Below are 24998 nucleotides of genomic sequence, written 5' to 3' on the forward strand. Positions count from 1 at the left end.
TAAATAACACCATGAGGGTCGTAATGTGAAATAAGCAGACATCTATTCAGACCGTCACGCAGGAATTATCAACTGCATCAGGAACCACGCCAAGTACTATGACAGTGAGGCGGAAGGTGAGAAAATGTCATGGTGGAGCGGCTGCTCGTAAGCCACACATCACGCCGTTAAATGCCAAACTACGCCTCGCGTGGTGAAAGGAGTGTAAACATTGGACGATTGAACAGTGGAAAACGTGTGCAGTGACGAATCACGGTACACAATGTGGCGATCCGACGGCAAGGTGTAGGTAAGGTGAATGCCTGGCGATTGTCATCTGCCTGCGTGTGTAGTGCTAGCACTAAAATACGGAGGCGGTGGTGTTATGGTGTGGTCGTGCTTTTCATGAAAGGGGCTTTCACAGCTTGTTGTTTTGCTTTGCACAATCACAGCACAGCCCTACATTGATGTTTTAAGCACCTTCTTGCTTCCGACTGTTGAAGAGCAATTCGGGGATAGCGATTGTATCTTTCAACACGATCTAGCCTGCGCAGAGTCCTGACCTGAATCCTATATTACACCTTTGGTATGTTTTGGAACGCCGACTTCGTGCTAGGCCTCACCGAACGATATCGATACCTCTCCTCAGTGCAACATTCCGTGAAGAATGTGCTGCCATTCCCTAAGAAACCCTCCAGCACCCGACTGAACGTATGACTGCGAGAGTGGAAGCTTTCATCACGTCTAAGTGTGGGCCAACAAGATATTGAACTCCAGCGTTACCTAGGGACGGCGCCATGAACTCTTATCTAAAATCTCTTAAATTTCGTATGAAATGCACTTCCACCAACGCATGTATATATTCTCGAAATGATTTCGGAAGCAAACCGTCCACCTACTTCTAATACTGTAATTTACCCAAAATTTCAGATTTCCAAAGAAGTTACAAAATTATGTTTAACTCTCGAGGAAAGGTATATAAATAAAGAAGAACAAATTTTAGGTGAGACATCAGAAGCAATGTCTTCAACATGAGATTGTTATCTTTCGGTAGTTAAAGATCTACTTCTACATCTGCATCATGACTATGAGCCAAAACATTCTCAACTTGGGAACGCAATAGGATAACAGCGATTATATGTGACATGGATTTGACGAGTGTGGTACCACCCTCAGATCCGCTGTATCTAACGTCGGCCAGACAGGTTTCGTGAAAGAACTACGAGCAAACCGCACTTAATCCGTTAATGCTATGACACAGTCATACACAACCAAGACAATAATGAGTATAAATGGGTTACCTTTTCCGCAACAGTGACAAAAATCTTGTAATGTACCCATCAAAATCAGTAACAGCAGGAAAGAATAATTCTTGAATAGGAAAGTATCCTGCAGCCAAGACAGCTTGCGATTAGTTTTATTTTCCCTGGCTGGTTTCAACAGAATCATGCTGTAATCATCGGATCGACAATCTACCAAAACTAATTCATTTCAAAGAGAATTTGTCACTGTTTACAAATCCGTATCTGACTGGCATATTATCACTGATATAGTTAAACATGTAGAGCACAAATTCGTGTAAATGTGGGAAGGGAGGTCAGTGTTCAAAGTTGGTTTGATGACAAGATCATTAAACTTTTCGAAGGAGCCATCATATGTCTGATAAATGGATTTTGTGCACAATGATAAACTCTTTTTGTAATGACTTTACTTTCGGCACGTACAACCCGACGAAGTCAGCGAGTTCCTCTCGAAACCAGTCATTGTAAAATAAAATAAAAGGCCTTGGGAAAACTAGCTGTAGATTTTCGTATTTACCAACGACAGATCGCTCCCTAGGAACATGCGCAACCTACGTAGAATAATATTTCATTCGAAACGGTTTTTGAACCAGTTTCATAAATTAATTCATTACTTTTGTTGGACTCTTGGCTATACATTCGATATCTCTTTCTTTCAGGGCGACGAGGAAAAGACCTTTGATATAATTCAAATTGTACCCTCAACAAGCAATGCGACTGTAGATAGGGAATTTTCTTGATTGTGGAACATATTTTTGAGGAAATTGTCATACAATATAATTTCCGGTAACTCTGAGTCATTTGAAGTTTATCAGGAGAACAGCACTTGTAAATTTAAGCCATTTTTGCACTATCAATTTGCATTGATGTAATTCACGAACAGGTTTAAGTGGGCTCATGTGCAGCACAATGAGAGGAGCGACGGCCAGGATCATTTATTACTCCCCCGAAATTATATCTCAATAAAACGAGTAATTAGTTTGAGGTTACTGAAAGCATTAATTTTATTTAGTCAGAGGCGCCCGGTGTAAAAAAAATAAGGAAAAAAAGTTTGTTCTCCTCATTCAAATGACGCTTCACTTTATTGCGACTACTACTGGGAATAAACAAGGAACTGTTTCTTTGTAACTAAGATATATGTAATTCAAAATTTATCACGAGCACTATGCTACAAGACGTGTTATAAAATGTGTGATAAATGTTTCATATCAATAAACTGAAGTTACCATTTGTGGAAGCCGTCTGTAATGTAACATCAGACAGTTTCTAGATTTCTTCTCCTCTGCTAGTCACCTTTGTAAGAATTATGTACGCAGCAGTTTAGCTGTTGATATGAACTGCCTCTTATTCAAACCATGAATGACACATGTCGTCTGTTGTATCATTGTCACACAGCATACTATTACTATGCGGCACTACGCACTCTTGTCACGGCCGATCACGCGCTGGATAGGAAGGGTTGTACAAAACTATTTCATAGGTGGTTCTTCGTGTGGCGAAGACGAGTGACTTCAACAAGTTATAAAGAATACTTCAGTGCTTCTTAGCAGCATTAGTTTCGGTGTATTCCTTCCACATAAAAAATTTTCGGGTGGGTTTAGACATGTCGAACTGCTCTATTCCCTTGCCAGTTGCAATTTTAACTATGCCTCATCAGCTCCTGTGTGTGTAAGTGAGAATACGCATTGATTGTTTCTCAGGTTTTTTCAAGGAAATGGTACTTGCATTTACTGTGCAATAATGATATAACTTTTACAGGACAGCGATACCCACACATATTTCCTATTTATGCACCTTTCTTTGATATATATCGCTCTCTCATCTCCACTCTATTCCAGCTAATAGAGTTCCCAGACCTCTGACACCGGGAATACCTGCGTTAGCCATATATTCCCTGCATAATCCAATTCCCGCATCCTTCTACATCTTACATTCTCGAGAATTCTAGCTTATATCCGTGCAGCTTTTACATCGTGTCATCGACCTTACATCTTCGCACATTCCACGTACATTCTTAGAGTTGTACACCCCGCGTTTCACTTCCAAACCATGCTTCAACCCTTCCTCTGATATTTCACTAACTTCGCACATTCCAGATGAAGTCGCCAAACCAACCCTTCTCAGCAAAACTGCAACCGCTGCTGTCTTCTACTCACATACTGCCTCCTCACCATTGTCAGCACACATCCCATTTATTTTGTGATACCATCTCATCTCCAATCTCACCTCCGTCTAACCTCATAATCTAGGCAATGTTACCAACAGGCCACAGGACCATAATTCTTACAGTTCACAATACATATCATCAATATGTCATCAAAATTTTGAGCTTCCTTTTTATCCATAACGATCTATTGATATGCATTTTCTTTCATTCAGAGGCTGAAAAGTGGGAACATGTTCACTGCTAGTCCGTCTCTGCTGGAGAATGCAAATAACAGGTAAATACAAAATTAGATTTGAATATGGTTACAAATATAATTTGGTCTCCAAGTGTACATCTTTATAGTCACCTAAGGATTGTACGTACATTGTCATAATAATTCTGTTGCGAAGATCCTTCGTGGCTTTTAAAGGTAAACAATTGTGGAATTCAGAAAAATATGTGATTCGATTGACAAGGAAACATTATTCAATATTTTAATCAGTTTATAGCTGTATACAAATCAGTGGCAATCACGAAAGGCACACTAATAGGCACAAAATGCAAAATTAAAATTTTAGTTGAAACGTCTACGGCTTTTGAGATCAAAATTGGCGTAAGACCAGGAAATGCTATGTCCCCACTGGCGTTCAATTATGTACTAGAATAGTTGATCTGTAAATGGAAGAAAATATACAAGAAGAAGGAAATTAAATGTCACAATTTAGAAAAAAGGGGGATGATCAGAGAACGGATTTTTTTGAGTTCTACAGACGATCTTGTCATCTTATCCTGAATCTACAGAAGAAGCAGCAGTGCTGGTAGCTCACCTGAGGAGATAGCTTCAAAAGGGGGCCTATATATATCGGTGAAAAACTGAAGTATATGATATATGGCAAAAGCTGTGTAACCAGAAATCTTTATCCATAAATAGAAAACTCCGAGATTACAACACTGTCATTAGAATCGAATGCCTTTACGCTTCAGAATACATTTTCTTAAAACATACAAACAATTCGGAGAAATGAAAAAAAGGAAAGAAATATAAACAAGAAAATCTCGGACGACAGGACATGAGGAAATGGATATAAAATACAGAATTATTAAAAAATAAAACGAATATCAGACGTAAAGAGGAGGTGAAGAGCATTATCATATGGACACCAGAAAGGGCGGGATGAAGAAGGCATAACAAAGAGATATTTTAACTTTTTTGGGAGATATAAAAGACAACAGTGGCGTGGATGAAAGAAGTTAACGTATACTTGAGGGGAATGGAAATAACGGAGGAAAAAATAGGGAAAAGATATAAGTTCAGATCAAAAGTGAAGAGTTACATGGATTTCCAGGCGAAAGCAAATAAAGAGACACGTTCAGTATTGACAGAAGAAGGAAGGGAACAAAATGGGGAAAGAATGAAAAATTACTGGAAAGATAGAAAGGAGGAAAGAAAGAAGACATTTGTCGTCAATAGGCAAAGCAGAAAAAGTAATAATAATCCTTGAAATTCTATCCATGATGTAATAATGAGTGCATGAATAGTCGTTAACTTCTTTAATGTTCGTCCTTCTTTACGATAACTTGAAAACACCGACATAAGTCGCACTGAACACACTGTGTAAGATAAACATTGTGTTTAATAGTTCATCCAAATAAAGGAAATAATGATGTAGTGTTGCAATTATAATCATGCTGTTCCTCGTAATTTATCTTTCTGACAAGACACACATATTTTACGTTTCCATCTCCTGAGCCTTTTAAGGCTCGCCCTTCTTCCATTCCTATAACTATACTACCTACACCTCATGTTCATGTTTACTCCATGGCTTGTAAACATTTCCTCAGCACATTATTTGCCATACTTTTTTCTACGTTGTATTAAGAATACCACCACACCTATCGCTTCGCCAGGTTCTATGAGACCGGTGACACTTTGAAATCCAAACAGTGCTTATTGGGAGATGGTAATATTAGGGAGTGCACAGTATCTGCGTAAAATTTATTGGACAAAGCACTGTACCGTAAGGTTATTATTTGTTCCCCTCTATCCGTTCGCACCGTCTGACTCACCGGATGCCGCTGCAGGAAATGTTCCACCGTTTCCCTTCAATCACGAACTGAACCGCTGGCATGTTAGCTTCCATTGAAGCCTTTGGTAACTATCCTTTGAGCAGCTGAATAGCTCTGATGTGATCGCATCCCTTTCCGAAGAGAGGCGGGTCATTTTACTATTTGCAGCTGTCAGGGGCAATCCGATGGTTCGGCAATCCTCTCCCGAGCGCAGCTGTATTTAGGACCTTTAGAAATCACGCCATGAATGCCTACCGGATCTAGTCGAGCAAATAATGGCCAGTATCTCCACGACCGGTGCTGATATCAAGCACAGTAGATACCCCATACGTGAAGCTTCCATTACAGTGGAAAGTGATGGACAGTACAGTCTACCGTTTGTTTACTTTTTAAAAGTAATACGCTCTATCATAGCTGACACCTGTAGGCATGGGCGAAGCGCGTAGGGATATCAAATATTGAAAAATTTGGGCTTCGTCACGTTTGGCCCCCTTTCTAGCAGCAACTATCTCGTCCCGCTACTTTAACGTGTGGTATTTCGCGACCGACGTTTCTGATTCAGGTTATCGTTTAGGATTTATCAGCTCTTAATTGTTTTTCTATCCCTCTGTCATCTATTTCGATATCTACCAATTTGTCATCTCTGCGACAATCTAGAGAAGGAACTACAGTGCAGTCTTCCTCAGTGTAACAGCTTTGAGAAAAGACATTTATTATTTCGGCCTTTAGTCTGTAATCCTCTGTTTCAGTACCATTTTGGTCACAGAGTGTCTGGACATTTTGTTTTGATCCACCTACCGCTTTGACATAAGACCAAAATTTCTTAGGATTTTCTGCCAAGTCAGTACGTAGAATGTTACTTTCGAATTCATTGAAATGCCCCGCGCATAGCCCTCCACATACACTACATTTCGCTTCGTCTACTTTTTGTTTGTCTGCAAGGCTTTGGATACGTTTACGTTTGCTGTGAAGTTCCCTTTGCTTCCGTAGCAGTTATCTAATTCGGTTGTTGTACCACGGTAGCTCTTTCCCATCTCTTACGATCGTGCTTGGCACATACTCATCTAATGCATATTGTACGATGGTTTTGCACTTTGTCCACTGATCCTCAACAATATCTGCACTTGAAATAAAACTTCTGTGTTGAGCTGTCAAGTACTCTGAAATCTGCTTTTTGTCACTTTTGCTAAACAGAAAAATCTTCCTACCTTTTTTGATATTTCTATTTACGGCTAAAATCATCGATACAGTAACCGCTTTATGATCGCTGATTCCCTGTTCTGCGTTAACTGTTTCAAATAGTTCGGGTCTGTTTGTCACCAGAAGTTCTATTATGTTATCGCCACGAGTCGGTTCTCTGTTTAACTGCTCAAGGTAGTTTTCAGATAATGCACTTAAAAAAATTTCACTGGATTCGTTGTCCCTGCCACCCGTTATAAATGTTTGAGTCTCCCTGTCTATATCTGGTAAATTAAAATCTCCAACCAGAACTATAACATGGTCGGGAAATCTCCTCGAAATACACTCCTGGAAATTGAAATAAGAACACCGTGAATTCATTGTCCCAGGAAAGGGAAACTTTATTGACACATTCCTGGGGTCACATACATCACATGATCACACTGACAGAACCACAGGCACATAGACACAGGCAACAGAGCATGCACAATGTCGGCACTAGTACAGTGTATATACACCTTTCGCAGCAATGCAGGCTGCTATTCTCCCATGGATACGATCGTAGAGATGCTGGATGTAGTCCTGTGGAACGGCTTGCCATGCCATTTCCACCTGGCGCCTCAGTTGGACCAGCGTTCGTGCTGGACGTGCAGACCGCGTGAGACGACGCTTCATCCAGTCCCAAACATGCTCAATGGGGGACAGATCCGGAGATCTTGCTGGCCAGGGTAGTTGACCTACACCTTCTAGAGCACGTTGGGTGGCACGGGATACATGCGGACGTGCATTGTCCTGTTGGAACAGCAAGTTCCCTTGCCGGTCTAGGAATGGTAGAACGATGGGTTCGATGACGGTTTGGATGTACCGTGCACTATTCAGTGTCCCCTCGACGATCACCAGTGGTGTACGGCCAGTGTAGGAGATCGCTCCCCACACCATGATGCCGCGTGTTGGCCCTGTGTGCCTCGGTCGTATGCAGTCCTGATTGTGGCGCTCACCTGCACGGCGCCAAACACGCATACGACCATCATTGGCACCAAGGCAGAAGCGACTCTCATCGCTGAAGACGACACGTCTCCATTCGTCCCTCCATTCACGCCTGTCGCGACACCACTGGAGGCGGGCTACACGATGTTGGGGCGTGAGCGGAAGACGGCCTAACGGTGTGCGGGACCGTAGCCCAGCTTCATGGAGACGGTTGCGAATGGTCCTCGCCGATACCCCAGGAGCAACAGTGTCCCTACTTTGCTGGGAAGTGGCGGTGCGGTCCCCTACGGCACTGCGTAGGATCCTACGGTCTTGGCGTGCATCCGTGCGTCGCTGCGGTCCGGTCCCAGGTCGACGGGCACGTGCACCTTCCGCCGACCACTGGCGACAACATCGATGTACTGTGGAGACCTCACGCCCCACGTGTTGAGCAATTCGGCGGTACGTCCACCCGGCCTCCCGCATGCCCACTATACGCCCTCGCTCAAAGTCCGTCAACTGCACATACGGTTCACGTCCACGCTGTCGCGGCATGCTACCAGTGTTAAAGACTGCGATGGAGCTCCGTATGCCACGGCAAACTGGCTGACACTGACGGCGGCGGTGCACAAATGCTGCGCAGCTAGCGCCATTCGACGGCCAACACCGCGGTTCCTGGTGTGTCCGCTGTGCCGTGCGTGTGATCATTGCTTGTACAGCCCTCTCGCAGTGTCCGGAGCAAGTATGGTGGGTCTGACACACCGGTGTCAATGTGTTCTTTTTTCTATTTCCAGGAGTGTATTTTCCAAATTTTCCTTCAGGTGCTCTACCACAACAGCTACTGAGCCATGGGGCCTATAGAGACATACAATTACTATGTTGGAGCCTGCTTTAACCGTGACCTTCACCCAAATTATTTCACATTTCGGATATCCGTCAATTTCCTTCGACACTATTTTACTTTTTATCGCTATAAAAAAGCTTCGCCCGTCACTGTCCAGCCTATTTCTGCGGTATACATTGAAATCTGAGTTTAGAATTTCATTACTGTTTACATCTGGTTTCAGCCAACTTTCGTCTCTAGTACTACGTGGGCATTGTGACCGTTTATTAATGAGAGCAGTTCTGGGACATTTCTATAGACCAGGCTCATCCAAGAATTGCGCCCGGCGGGCGCGCCCGCGCCCGTGGGCGCAAGGCAGTGTAGTTCAGCGCTCCGTACACGACCGTGTGTCGCCCGTGTCGGCATAGAAGCGAGAGAGAGAGAGAGAGAGAGAGGGATAGCTGCGAAGCGAGTGAGATCCCACAGCACTGCTCTGCGCTGGATTGTCCCGCGGTCTGATCCAACATAAACAAAATATTATATTTTAGAAATGGTTTTATGTAAGGGATATAGTGTCTCATTCTTACTGTTAGTAGTTACGAGTAAATATTTTATGTTATACGTCGTGCTACAGCTTTTTGTATCCCTTTTCAGAGTTTAGAAATCGAATCCTTAGTTTGGTGTTTAGTACGTAATAATTTTAACTGACCTAGTTTGAAAAATTATTAAAAATAGAATTAAGGTTATAAAGCTCTTTAATTCTTGCAGTCAACATTGTTAAAGAAGACAATTAACATTTTACAAATTTTTCTTTTTCGAGGAAAAGATTTTGTCTTGATTTGGTACAATATCCCGAGAGACTGCTAACCTCAGAGAATTAGTCAAATATTTATCGCCAAGTAATGAACCGTTCTTAGATTTAGCATGCTTTAAAAGAGAGAAAAAGCGCTCAGAAATATACATAGAACCAAACATTGAGAGAAATTCGGCCGCGTGTTTGTTAAAAAGAGGATATTTCTCTAGTGGAAGTCATCTGTAAAAGTCATCCAAGGTTTTACACATAAGAAAGCGGTTCTTCAGGCGGATATCGCACTGCAGGTCAATCAGCTCCAGTTGAAGCACTTGTGAGACGTCCTCTGCTCGAAAGGGAAAACGGGCGATCAAATGTATATAAGGCCGGTTGAAGCTCAGTTGCCTCCAAATATCTGTTTCCAAACTGTTCTTGTAATTCGCAAATGATTAGAACATAATCTTAAAAATCATCTTCTTTAACACTGTCTTGTGCGGGAAAGTGTCCACAATTCGTCTCGCGCAACAGTGTACCCCACAAAATAATTTTTTTAAACAAAAAAGCTTGAGTCGTCTGCACTAAATCAGCAGCAGAGTGATTTTCGCCTTGGAATGAAATGTTCAAAGTATTTAAATGACCAGTAAGGTCACTCAGAAAAACCAAATTCGCCACTTACTTAGGACCACAAAGAAATTCTTCTGGACGTCCTTTCATTTCAAAAAGGCATTTATCTCTCCCCTCAAGGAGAAAAACCGATGAAGCACCTTTCCTCTGCTCATCCATCTTACTTCAGTGTGGTAGTGGATGTCCGGGTATTCCGCTTCGATATCAGCAAGAAATTATTTAAATTGATGTGAGTCCATGTGATCCAAGATAATTAACCGTTCGAAGAACTGTGTCCATTACATTTTTTTATGCTGACAATCTTCGCACAAAGTGCCTCCTGGTATATCAGACAATGGACTGCCGCGAATAAGGAACAGCCGACTTCAGTCATTTTTGACATGACGTAACCCACGAATCCAGTGCGTATCCCTCGTAGCGCAGGGGCTCCATCCGTTGTTACACTGGTCAGGCGTTCCTATTTTAAACCCATTGACTCTAACACGTTTTACACGGCTAGAAAAATACCCAGACCCGTGGTTGTGTCTTATAATGGTATAAGGTCGAGAGGCGCGGCGGGCGGTCTGGAGGTCCGCACGGCCAGCTAAGCGACACGGCTCGGCCACTGCGACAACATACGAATTCGCCCGGGGCGCTGGTCGCGGGCGATCGCGGGCGCTAGCGCCCCAGGGGCACAGTTTGGACATACCTCCTATAGACGCTCCTGCAGTTTACTATTACCACATTAATATTGTCATTCCCTGTTGCGTTTAGCCTACTGCTACCTTGTCGCGTCTCTGGAGGCGTCTTGTCGGGCCTAGGGAGGGAATTCTCTAACCTAAAACCCACACGTGCACTCCATACGTACTCCGCTACCCCTGTAGCCGCTTCCTGCGTGTAGTGCACGCCTGAACTATTCAGGGGGACCCTGGATGCGGTGAGACTCCTGCCTTACAATTAATCAACGATGTTCACTATTGAACCAAGATATTTACGACCGCAGTCTGAATGTTCCAGGGTGGTGTCGTGGACACCAGGCGTGGTACTTAGAGTATATAAGCAGATCAGAGATAAATGGGGAACTATTCTAAAGACGACACAGGTTAAAAATAGGGAAATTCAAAGTCACAAGCGAAAAGCGACATTCACTAAGGTCAGACGACTATGGCCTGGCTCCTGGGAACAAGGATCGCAGAAACAAAAACTTTGATCGACAGTTTGCGCGCTACTGTCGTAGGTACCTACAGAAAGTCGTTGAACCACCAGTAGGCGACAGGGTATCAAATGTACACGACACATCACACAGTGTGGACTTCGGAGGATTGCTCGCTCTGTACTTCATGATAGGCTGCGATATGTAGTAGGTCTGGCGACAGAGCACAATGCAGGTGCAGGTAACAAACACTGAACTTGAGCTTCCACAGTAGAATACCCCTGCGTATTCCCAAGTTGACGCAAAGACATCGTGGGCACGGAATCATCGCGATTGTTCCGTGGATCAATGAAAGGGTGTTGCCTGATCCGATAAAACACATCAACTTTTACGCCAGATCGATGGTCGTGTCAGTAAATGCTGTTGTCCGCTCCACGGACTCAGGCCGATGAAGGCAGCATTTTGGTACTGGAGAGAGCATTTTGACCGTCTTAGTTGCATGAATATATAATTTCTTGCTACGTTGATTACCTCTTTCAGGCTTACTCGCTCTCCGTCAAACCCACACCTTGTTATGAATCATAGTCATAACGGCTGTTTGGCTGTCTTTCACGTGTATCAATAAACACGCAAAGGCTATCTTATCAATGAAAGTATTTGTTGCTCGCAGAGAGGAGTATGATTCGGGAATTGGTGAGTCAACCCTAAACAGATAACTTTTGCAGCATTAAACTGTATATTCAAGCAACTGAGATGAACGCAATAAAAGTTTATCAAGTTTTCTTCACACAACAGCTTCTGTTTCACGTACACTACTAATTAAAACCTATGTCACTGTAATATAATTAATGCCGGCCGGAGTGTCCGTGCGGTTCTAGGCGCTACAGTCTGGAGCCGAGCGACTGCTTCGATCGCAGGTTCGAATCCTGCCTCGGGCATGGATGTGTGTGATGTCCTTAGGTTAGTTAGGTTTAATTAGACGTAAGTTACAGGTGACTGATGACCTCAGAAGTTTAGTTGCATAGTGCTCAGAGCCGTTTGAAACATTTTATAATTAATGATGAACTAATAATATAATTAAAACATACAAATAACACGAACTGGACTCATGACAGAAGAATCTTATTGAATGGGAACATAAAGAAAGTGTGATAATGGAGAAAAAACACAATACAACTGCGTAACGTTAAGAAACTATTGTTTATTAATCGAAACTGGTATCGAAGCTATGACGCTTACTGCATACACAAATATACAGCGTTCAATCCTCGAGGTAACATCATTTATTAAGTTCGTTAAATACGGCTCATTAATTCCTTACTGTCCTCATATAATTTCCATTTCATCGTCTTCACTTATACCTACAATGGCCGTACACATACAGCTTACGATTCTGCCTGCTAACGAAGTACCTGTTATTCTAAACCACATTTGTACGTTTTTCTACGTTTATCACATTGTACTAAACATTTCATCACTAAGTAGTGTAATGGAACAGAGAGTAGCTCGAATATGCTTAACCAAGACAAGTAGCACATGTTACAGACGAAATGGTGGATATTTAAAAAGAATTAATGGTAATATATAGAGTGGGCACACGTTGCACATATGGTATGAAGTAATCAAGGCGATAAATGCAGAGAAATGCAAACTCATCAAGAGTTACACTTCTAAGAACAACGTCATACCGACCAGGCGATTGGTGTAAATTTGTAGTTCGCAAAACACCAGCAGCTAGTTTCTAAGTACTGTTTGTCAGATTTCTGTGAATATTTATTACAAAGTAGTGCCCATTAACTAATCGTGTACGGCGTGAGACTTTGTTATATTTACAAGCATGCTGTATCAGCATCCATCTGTACACTTGTGAACAACAACACGCCTGAAAAAATTCAGCACTACTTAATAAAGTAATCATTTAAGCCTTGTGGAAATGATGTCGTTCTTTAAATGTACAGATGGTGTGGTGCCCATAACAACAAGTCAACAATTACACTCCTATATGTTATTTTTTAGTGAAATGAAGAATAGGTGTATGATAGTAGAGCACGATTGACGCAGTTCTATTCATAGTAAGACGCCTGACGGAGTATAAATGATATAACTGTTCTTGCAGACACTCCTATGTGATTGGACGACTACCTCTCCTGCCTCCCGATATCCCTCTTGGTATGATCTATTATTCTTTTTTTGTGTACTTAGTAGTCCACTATTCAATCTGTTTGCAATCTGCTGTTGCAGGTCTCACCAACCTACCTCAGTATCAGCTCACACTGAAACTTCCAGTGTGGCATTTCTTAAGTATCTACACTACTGGCCATTAACATTGCCACACCAAGAAGAAATGCAGATGATAAACGGGTATTCATTAGACAAATATATTATACTAGAATTTACATGTGATTACATTTTCACGCAATTTAGGTGCATAGATCCTGAGAAATCTGTACCCAGAACAACCACCTCTGGCCGTAATAACGGACTTGATGCGCCTGGGCATTGAGTCAAACAGAGCTTGGATGGCGTTAACAGGTACAGTTGCCCTTGCAGCTTCAACACGATACCACAATTCATCAAGAGTTGTGATTGGCGTGTTCTGAAGAGCCAGTTTCTCGGCCACCGCTGACCAGACGTTTTCAGTTGGTGAGACATGTGGAGAATGTGCTGGCCAGGGCACCAGTCGAACATTTTCTGTATCCAGAAAGGCCCGTACAGGACCTGCAACATGCGGTCGTGCAATACCCTGCTGAAATGTAGGGTTTCGCAGGAATCGAATGGAGGGTAGAGCCACGGGTCGTAACACATCTGAAATGTAACGTCCACTGTTGAAAGTGCCTTCAATGCGAACAAGAGATGACTGAGACGTGTAACCAATGGCACCCCATACCATCACGCCAGGTGATACGCCAGTATGGCGATGACGAATGCACGCTTCAAATGTGCGTTCACCGCGATGTCGCCAAAGAAGGATGTGATCATCAAGATGCTGTAAACAGAACCTGGATTCATCCGAAAAAATTTCGTTCCGCCATTCGTGCACCCAGGTTTGTCGTCGAGTACACCATCGCAGGTGGTGCTGCTGCGATGCAGCGTCAAGGGTAACCTCAGCCATGGTCTCCGAGCTGATAGTCCGTGCTGCTGCAAGTGTCGTCGAACTGTTCGTGTAGATGGTTGTTGTCTTGCAAACGTCCCCATCTGTTGACTCAGGGACCGGGACGTGCCGGCACGATCCGTTACAGCCATGCGGATAAGATGCCTATCATCTCGACTGCTAGTGATACGATCCAGTTGGGATCCAGCACGGCGTTCCGTATTACCCTCCTGAACCCACCGATTCCATATTCTGCTAACAGTCATTGGACCTCGACCAACGCGAGCAGCAATGTCGCGATACGATAAGCCGCAATCTTGATAGGCTACAATCCGACCTTTATCAAAGTCGGAAACGTCATGGTACGCATTTCTCCTCCTTACACGAGGCATCACAACGTTTCACCAGGCAACGCCGGTCAACTGCTGTTTGTGTATGAGAAATCGGTGGGAAACTTTGCTCATTTCAGCACGTTGTAGGTTTCACCACCGGCGCCAACCTTGTGTGAATGCTCTGAATCGCTTATCATTTGCATATCATAGCATCTTATTCCTGTCGGTTAAATTTCGCGTCTGCAGCACGTCATCTTCGTGGTGTAGAAATTTTAATGGCCAGTAGTGTATATGGTTTTCCCACCTCACTTGTTTACGTCATATACTTCCGAAATGAAACAAAATGTGAAAACTACGATTGCCCAGGGAAGCACCTGTGTCAGGGGTTCACAAAAACGGCAGGAATTCACAACCCTTAAATGCTATGAACATAAGTTATAACACAAAGTTACTTGCTTTAAATACCACATGTATTTTCTTCTCTGCAGAACTGAAAGTTAGAGATACAGTTAGTGATGGCTGACTTTGTTTCACTGCTCAAAATATTACGCCATTTGGAACACTTAGACTCTGAACAATCTAAATAGTGCCACAGTTTCTGCCGTAATGTTGTAGTTCCGTGATGCGGGTTGCCTGCACTGTCGTGAAGTCTGCTATAGACAGCCTTTGCTCTGCGCATTATGCCAAAAATTGTGGCGCCGTTGCCATCCTTTAATGTTTACGTATTTCGGAAGGAATGAAGCTTAGAACAGTGTAAGCAAGTCAGTCACCTATAATTGGACCTGTAGTTTTCATTTCTGTAGAAAAGGCAAGTATTTGCAGTTAAAGAAACGTAATATTACGTTGAAAGTGATTTTTGTGTACATTTGTCCTGTGTGATTTCCTGTCCATTGTCTGGGCCCGTGACGTAGGTGTGTCCATTACCAATTACATTTTTCGCATTGTGTTTTATTTCGCAATTACATGAGGTGCCAGAGTTGGGTGGGGCACCTTGTATATAGACATGCGTCTCATCACCAGTTTAAAAGATTACAAAAATAAAGTATAAATACGTACTTTATGAAAGAATTAAGCTGCTCGAAAGCTAGCACTAGTTCAAATTGTACTACATTTAAGAAAAACGAGATTTTGCTTTGTATCGAGTGTTATAAGTAAACTGACCGTGTTCCATGTGTCTCAGAGCAGGACTGTGAAACGGAGTAGATCTGTTCGTTAATCACTGCTCAAGCAGTAAACTGAAAGAATAATAGTTCCACTCTCTGCCACCAGGGAAAATATGACGCTAGAAGCAGCCACAGAGTGAAATGTTTCTGGTTTTGTCATCGGTTATGCTGTGTGTCCCTTGGCGATGCGCGTTGATTTCTTTTGTGAAGTGTCTGTTTGTGTAAAGTGTTAGCAGTGACTACTGAGAAGAAAGACTATGCCCTGCTGGTAAAAAAGTTTTATTAGAATGACAGCAAGAGCAGCGCTGCACAGCGGGAATATGGCAGAGAGAAACAGTGGCGAAGAGCTCCCAATTCAAGAAATGGGCTAATGAATATGATCAAGAAATGTGAAGGAGCATGTGAGTTCGGTGGTACATCAGGAAGAGGGAGGCCGCCCAATCCCAACGCAGTTGCTGTAGCTGTAGCCGACCATACAGCACGTGCCTCAAATTCTGCAGCCAATGCTGGAGCTGTATCACAAAAATCGACTGACACCTGGGCAACAGTTCGAAATATTTTGCGGCTTATTTTACGCTGTTATCCCCACACCATTCAGATCAACGCGTGTTGAATCCCCATGATAGGCTAACATGCCCTGACTTTACCATCCATTATTTTACACGCGTTGAAATGGATGACATGTGACTGGAAAATATTCTTCGGACGGACGAGGCACATTTCACTCTACACATTGTCGTGAATGCACAGAACTGTCGCATATTGGGTTCTACTCCGCCACATGTTGTGCAGAAACATCCACTGGACTCAGCTTATGTTGGTGTGGTTTCAGAAACTCCTTCATTCTCGGTCTATTTTTCTTCGAGGAGATGGCACCTCGTGGACCTGTCAGGTATACAGTGATATCTTCTCGTAATAGGGACCTCCTTGTGCAACATGGGATTCCAGCTTTGCAAGAACGCAACTCTGCGCACATCACTGTTTCCATGCAAGAAGGGAGGACACCAAATGTTGCTTGCTAGGTGGAAGACTTGCTTCCAGTACACTACAGTAACATCCACTTCATCTCTAGTCTACTGGAAGACGTGGAGCCTCCCAGATCCCCGGACCTAAATTCACGTCAATTTTGGTTGTGGGAATATCTGAATTATCTGATCTATCATGTATGCATCCGGATCCGAAGGGTAACATGCGACGACATATTATTATGATTACACTAGTTGTGCTGCGAGCAACTGTCGACCATGGTGCGTCACAGATGCAGCGTGTCGGGAGATAATATTGAACCACATCCTAATATAGGTGCTAAACTACCATTATCGTGTACTTGATCTCCTTGCACTTTTCCTGTGCACACACCAAATTCAAATTGCTTACAGTGTCATATTTTCACCTAGTGGCATACTTATTATTATCTTTTCAGCATTCTCCACGAGCGCACCGATAAATGAACATACCTATGATTTATACAGCCGACACTGCAGCACTTGGAACCCCGTTAGTTTAATTATAACGACACTGTGTATTAAATTAGATTTAATCTCTGTTTATGTGGTAACATCATCTTTGAATCAAGTACTCCTTCCACAATTTTTTCTGTCACCCTAGAAAAATGAGATAAATGTAACACTTAGGAAATTGAGGAAGACCTTGATTTGATGCCTCATCTTAAAGAATTTTGGTGCTCATTCCAAAATTTGTCTTAGATTCTGCAAATGCGTAATATTTCCAATGTTATGGAGATATTAATATCGTGAAAAATATCTCGGTTTCATTGGTTCATATGACGCGCTTAGGTTAGATTTGTATGAGTAAAACATGATCATTTTTACTTGAAGTACAACTTGAAAAAAGCGATCTCTTTCTAAACATGAAAATAATTCAAGCTGATCTTCCTGCGTGAATGTGAACTCCATTTTAAGGAACTGTTTTATCGTGTCTGTCAAAAACGTAATAAAACGTGTATGAACTGTGTATTGATGTAAAAGATATCCGAGAAATCAACCTCTGGCTAAAATGAATCGAAAGTATGAAATGTTGTATGATTATAAAAAACAAAATTTAATCGAGGATCTTTGACCGTCTCTGCGAACTCTAACCATTTTGTCTATTTCTTTTGAATAGAGCATACGAAATGTATGTAAGTTTCTTCCTGTCTCTTAGAATAAGCTTATTACTTATAATTAAGTATGTTGAAAATAAGTTATATTCATGATTTTTTAATGATATTTAATCCTCGCAATTTTTAAGTGATACACGATTTACGTTTTTGTAATATTTGTTATAGATAAGCTATCTGGAACCGCGATCACAGGAGGTCATGGTAAAGAGAAGTAATGTGGTGAATGCATCCCGCCTTCTGCCATGGAATTCATTCTACTATTAACAAAGCACGCCTCTGAGATTATTTGCCGATAATTTAACAGTGGCTTGCGATCATTTTGAGCAAGGACAAAATATGGATGATCTGGGCGTAGTCTCCGATCTGGGAACCTGCTGCTCTCGTTTCTCTTACATAGAGTTTCCACAGAGCTCATAGTGCTCTAAAATTATTGTGGCTCGTAAATGGCAAAAACCTTAGGAACCAATTTTATTTTGAAATCATTGCATTCCTATTAGATGCGTATGAGATTCAGTAGGAAGAATTCCCACATAAACAATGATGGTTGCTCTGCTCCTCAATGAGAAGGATGCTACGAGAAATCTTATTTATGCAGTTTCCCCCATATACAATCATTTTAATTCAAATCCTGGAGCACAATAATGTGTCATATTATACCATTACTTGAATTAAAGTTACTTTTGGGAACAGTCGATTAACTCATTTTCAGTATTTCATTAAAGTTCTTCTGTTATATGCGAAAGAATTTGGGAATTAGTCGAATGAGGTCACAGCGGAACTTTTTAGCCTATTGCAGTGTTTTGTTATAAATCCACAACTTATGGCAACAAAACATGCGGTGATGGAATTAACTTCTTCAACATTCGAAATGCGAATGTCTTACGTCAGTCCTAAAACAGAGTGTCGTAAGTTTTCTAGCTAGGAGTTACTAATGTTCTGCAGTCGTTATTAAAATTTGTTATTTAAAATGAAAATAAACTGTGTGTAATATCAGTTTAGGTTCGGATCAAAGAGTCCCTTGCTAGGGGTCGTAATCGACTTTGATCCAATAATCGCTAATCAATTATCAATTTACGTCACATGTTCCGTATTACACTACTGGGCTTTAAAATTGCTACACCACGAAGACGACGTGCTACAGACGCGAAATTTAACCGACAGGAATACGATGCTGTGATATGCTAATGATTAGCGTTTCAAAGCATTCACACAAGGTTAACGCCAATGGCGACACCTACAACGTGCTGAAATGAGCAAAGTTTCCAACCGATTACTCATACACAAACAGCAGCTGACCGGCGTTGCCTGGTGAAATGTTGTTGTGATGCCTCGTGTAAAGAGGAAAAAAATGTGTACTGTCACGTTTCCGACTATGATAAAGGTCGGATTGTAGATTATCGCGATTGCGTTTTATCGTATCGCGACATTGCTGCTTGTGTAGGTCGAGATGCAATGACTGTTAGCAGGTTATGGAATCGGTGGGTTCAGGAGGGGGGGGGGGGGTAATACGAAACGCCGTGCTGGATCCCAACAGTATCACTAACAGTCGAGATGACAGGCATCTTATCCGCATGGCTGTAACGAGTCGTGCAGCTACGTCTCGATCCCTGAGTCAACAGATGGGGACGTTTGTAAGACAACAACCATCTGCACCAACAGTTCGACGCCGTTTACAGCAGCATGGACTATCAGGTCGGAGATCATGGCTGCGGCTACCCATGACACTGCATCAAAGACAGGAGCGCCTGCGATGGTGTACTCAACGACGAACCTGGATGCACCAATGGCGAAACGTCACTTTTTCGGATGAATCTAGGTTCTATTTACAGCATCGTGATTGTCGCATCCGTGTTTGGCGACATCGCGGTGAACGCACTTTGGAAACCTATTTTCGTCATCACCATACTGAGGTACCACCCGGCGTGATGGTATGGGGTGCCACTGGATACACGTCTCGATCACCTCTTGTTCGCATTGGCGGCACTTTGAACAGTGGACGTTACATTTCAGGTTTGTTACGACCCGTGGCTCTACCCTCCATTCGATCCCTGTGAAACCCTACATTTAGGCAGGATAGTGCACGATTGCATGTTGCAGGGGCTTGTGCGGGTCTTTCTGGATAAAGAAAATGTTCGACTGCTGCCCTGGCCAGCACATTCTCCTGATCTCTTACCAATTGAAAACGTCTGGTCAGTGGTGGCCAAGAAACTGGCTCGTCACAATACGCCAGTCGCTACTCGTGATGAACTCTGGTATCGTGTTGAAGCTGCAAGAGCAGCTGTACCTGTACACGCCATTCGAGCTCTGTTTGACTCAATGCCCAGGCGTATCAAGTCCGTTATTACGGCCAGAGGTGGTTGTTCTGGGTACAGATTTCTCAGGATCTATGCACCCAAATTGCCTGAAAATGTAATCACATGTCGATTCTAGTATAATATATCTGTCCAATGAATACGCGTTTAACATCTGCATTTCTTCTTGGTGTAGCAATTTTAATGGCCAGTAGTGTAGCTTATACGTGTCAGTTGAACGTCGCAGCACATTCATCCGCCACAGGCTGCAGAGTCGCGGGCGGCCTTCCAGAGCGTGCTGGCTCGGCTACTCACGGTATGTCGTCGGCGGCGGCGCCCAGCGGCAGCGGCCGGCCGTCCTTGGTCCAGAGGGCGCGCCTGGACGGCGGCTGAGTGTCGCCCAGCACCCTGCACCACAGCTCGACGGCGCTGCCCGTCTGGTAGTAGCGCTCGCGCGCCGACCGCCCCGACTCGTCCACGATCTCCAGGTCGGGAGCTGTAAAACCCACCACTGTCACTACCACCATCCCAGCCGTGACTGAAGATCGTTACACACAGAGCTCACAAAAATAACCAGTATACACTATCAAATCCACCGAGACACCTAGTCCTGAACATTAATGTTGGGTGTGTGCACACTTTGGCTTTACGATGTGATGGCTTGAGCTCTGCTCAGGACCTTTTCAGTGAGAGCCTGGTTTTCTGTGGAGAAATGTCTCCCCATTCCTCCTGAAACCAGAGAAGTTGGTGATGATGTCCACTGGGATCTGGATCGATGTCGACACTGTGGCTCATCCCAATGGTATTCTATTGATTTCACGTCGAAATTATTGACGGGTCTGTCCGTTTCAGGAATCTTATAGTTGACAAACCATTTCCTCAGACATGCTTCTTTGTGATTGGGTGCATTGTCATACTGATAAAAACAACCGTCGTCTCCGAACTGTTGAGCCACAGTAAGACAAACAGGGCGAATGTAAAATAAGCGGAATGACTCTTAGACAGGAGAGTTGCTAATGCAATATCGTTGCACAGAAAGAAGCCATCTGCCATTAATCGCTTGAGCGAGTTCTCTCAATAGCAAAATGACCTCTCTGTAGAAGGACGATATTCTGATAAAAAGTTGCCATAACGACTCGGATATATTACACAAGAACCCCTTTCAGCCAGTTGATATTGCAGAAAAGTGTCAAGGTGATGAGCTGAAAGCCACAGTTGAGACGGCGTCGTGTGGCGAGCGTAGCTGACGAGCCGAGAAAATCAGGTCACTTTCTGCCATCTTTGCCAAGAATTAACGTCATCGTCTGCAACAGATAACTGTAAATGCTCAGGATCTGAGCCCCAATTTCTCCCAGCTGCAATGAGCAACCATCGAGGCAGGACCCGTGGTGTGCTGTCTACCGTTCACCTGATGACTGCTACCTTCGAGACTGCAGCCAGCATGGTTTGCAAGATTTAGCCACTGCGAACTGCCAGCCTCACATCTGCTGATGTGAAGACATAGAACCTTCTACCATCAGTTCACTGGAGGGCAAACTGTCGGTGTTGACGTACTATCACACAGTCACTGTTCTCGAGTGGTGCACTACCTACAACTGACCAAGTCTCTTATCCGTGAGTCGACACTGGTACCTACAGCCTTCCTCTGGTCGAGTGGCCATGAAGGAACTCTGCTCAGTTATCATCGTCCTCCTCATAGCTGCTGGAAGCTTATTGGTCCACAAGTGTGCTTTAGCCAAAAGCGTCGTCGAGCTGTTAGGCCTTATCGCAAGACGTGCAACGCCTGCCGCCAGATGAGTCTGCTACCCTGCACTGCGCCTCTCATGCTCGCGCGAGCCACCCTGACTCTGCCGAGGATCTCTAAAGGCGCTGAGCGTCGCGCATCAGTGCGTTCCTCTCTGCTTTCTACGTCTGCTGCCGGCCTCTCTGCTCCCACAAAGAAGACAATTCAGTTGCAAACTAAAGCTAATAGATGTATACTTCATTAATGCTGTCCCATTAGAGCCCACGGCGCCTGACAGGCGCCGCCCGGCATCCGTAAGAACATGAAATGTATTCGCAGTTCCAAATAAGGAAAAACATCTGCTGTAGAATGGAATGGAGACAGTGAAAATTTGTGCCGGGCCGGAACTCGAACCTAGATTTCCCGCTTATCGCAAGCGGTCGCCTTAACATTTGACTATCCGTGCACCACTCACGGCCAGGCCCATAACTCCCATATGTCGTCAACCAAGCGCTTGCGACCTGTACCCGTGCATCCATGATGTACCCGTATGTTCACGCACAGGTCGGAGGCTGTACATGAAAGTCGCTTGCCCGGTATCAGCAGATAAATACGATATTGCAGTGCCTGTGTTATTAGTAATTAGAATCACACAGGCACTACAACATCTTATGTATCCGTAAGGGGCACAGACCAACGACCCTTAACAGAACTGTTACTCTATTCTGCGCAGTACTGACTGTTGTAAAATTGTAGATTTCCTACCGTATATAGACTCTTTTTTAATAGCAATAAGGGGCTCATATCCTTATCGCGAAGAACATCCCCCAACACTACCGACTTCCGAACTCCACACATGATGGCAGGTTTTTTTAATTTTATTTATAGTACGACGTTACAAATGCAAGTAAAAATATTTCTATGATTAAAATACATAAAAAATTAAAAAATATACAGGTATATATGTTCCAATATGAAAGTACAAATAATAATACAAGTACAAAAAACACCAGTACATTTAACGTTCATGTGAGAGCATAGCTGTGGTAGATGAGCAGCAATAAAACTCTATATAGAGTTAAATGCAAACGATGCAGCCACTCACTAGCAGCCGGGATGGTCTCGATAAAATCTCGTCATTTTCCACAGAATCCTCGCAAAGGGGAACCATGTGCTATATGTAGCAACGTCTGTTCAGAAGTTTCACACATAGTGCATTGTCAGCTGAATCCCACTTGCGCACGTGGATTTAGTTTTTGAATGTGCTATTTCTTACACGGTTCAATTAACAACATATTCAGTCGGGAAGTTGCATTTCTGGGAGTTGTTGCTTGTGTCTTCTATGATGTGCTGTTATGCCTGTTAACGTCACTGTTATTCCATTTAGCTTTCCAGGATTTTCGGCTGTCAAAGGTAATCACTGGGGCAATTATTATGTCTTTTATAATCGGCTTTGGCTCTGCTTAAAGTTGTTGTGGTGGTGTGTACGTCTTATCGTAAAATGTATGAAAATGTAGCAGCAAGAATAACACTACTTATGTGACGTTTAAAGCTTTTCCTGCGTACTGATTGTTCCATAAAACACGGGAGAACTGCCGGATGTCAGTAACGTCCTGCCACTATATTTCGGCGCAGAGTCTTCTGGCCATCTTCAGGTGAGTACCACTACTGGCACTACTGGCAGTTCTTCGTGTTTTTATGGAACAATAACAGCATTATTTGAAAGAAATAAATAGTCCCTGATAATTCTTATTTATGTGCTGCGGAGACCGACTATAATTAATTATTTTGTCATACCTTATCACTACAAAAATATATTGAAATGCTCACTATATCACACCACAACGTCTTGCAGTAACAACACTGGTGCCTTAAATATTTTTATTTAAAGTCACCGATAAATTACTGAGAGAAAACTTAATCTCACGCACCAGCCACAGAAATTATTTCATTTACGTAAAGTTTAAGGTTGTTCTACTGAATGTTACTTTCAGTGTCAGAATAGAAAAATAATAAATTGATGTAGTTTCTTGTCCTCGGAGTTCAAATATTGTAATATCTGATGACTGGGTGTTGTGTGATGTGCTTAGCTTAGTTAGGTTTAAGTAGTTCTAAGTTGTAGGGGACTGATGACCATAGATGTGAAGTCCCATAGTGCTCAGAGCAATTTGAACTATTTTTTTGGAATATCTGTCGCAAGAATTAATGCTTGAGTATTTCTACAGAAGATGCCTCCAATTCTGGAACGCGTTCTGCTGTCTAGTTTTTCATAATAAATAACCTGTTGTATTTACTGCTCCGGCGTTTTAGACAAACCGTTACAGTAAGCTTGCCTTTGCTATTTCAGATTTACTTGTGATCCGAGGTGACTGGATGACGTCACTGATGAGATGCGTGGAGTCACCAATGTATTGCACAACAATGCTGAAAATTTTCACGCGTCGTCGACGACTTTGTGGGTAGTCAGAGCTGTCTCTGCAATAGCGAACCAAGTCTGTGGTTGCTGAGGTTTTAAAAAAAAACTTTAGTTAACGAACGCTGTGGAGTAGTAACATTACGAAAATTGTATTCCATTGACACGACGTTTTGTAACCCGAGGGTGTTGGCCTATGGTACCCGTTGAACATGCTCAGCGCGGAACCAAAAATAGTATGCTTCTCAAGTAACCTGGCAGGCTCGCTTCTACATGAGGGATGAAACAGATCAGTTTGCTTAGTTTCCGGCGTAGGAGTTGGTTGAACGCATATGGGGCGTTATCTTGGTGGTGAAAATTGACAAGAAGACCTGGATCAGGCACGTGAACACAGTTTTCCACCGAGATAGCTTGATCTGATTCATCAGCGAATTCAGTAAGATTGAAGGGTTGTGGCACACTAAATCAGTGCAGTTATTCTGCGTGGACGTCCATCCAAGTAACAGAAGAAACATAGCCACTCTCACATTTCACATGAGAAAATGTGTGCTCCATATCCGTCATGAGACGTTGCAGCCCTCTAAAAACATCTCCTTGTTGCGCAAAGGTCGTTAAAACTTTTCGCGGATATCACTTTATTAACATAAATACGAGACACCAAGAGAAATACGTTAACCACAGGCAGATACAAGGACCAGACTTACCAACAAGCATCTTGACAATAAAGACAGAAATCACGAGCCATGTTCCGTTTATTATGATCTAAAGGGTGCTATCGATCCTTAATCGATTGTGGTCCCCACCTATGTATTCTTCAGTAACGAAGGGGAAGACTGCTTGTTAAAAAATTTAAGTC

At 43.1% G+C, this 24998-nt stretch overlaps 1 protein-coding gene across 1 annotated transcript in view; it reads right to left on the bottom strand.

Moving 5' to 3' along the window:
- LOC126095650 (zwei Ig domain protein zig-8-like) overlaps positions 1-24998 on the bottom strand; it is a 147913-nt gene that overhangs the window by 47990 nt on the left and 74925 nt on the right. Inside the window, exon 4 of the mRNA XM_049910411.1 lies at positions 20322-20502. Within this exon, the coding sequence (XP_049766368.1) occupies positions 20322-20502 (181 nt within the window). The remainder of the gene's footprint in view (positions 1-20321; positions 20503-24998) is intronic.

This window comes from Schistocerca cancellata, chromosome 8 (assembly GCF_023864275.1).
Source record: "Schistocerca cancellata isolate TAMUIC-IGC-003103 chromosome 8, iqSchCanc2.1, whole genome shotgun sequence".
NCBI lineage: Eukaryota > Metazoa > Arthropoda > Insecta > Orthoptera > Acrididae > Schistocerca > Schistocerca cancellata.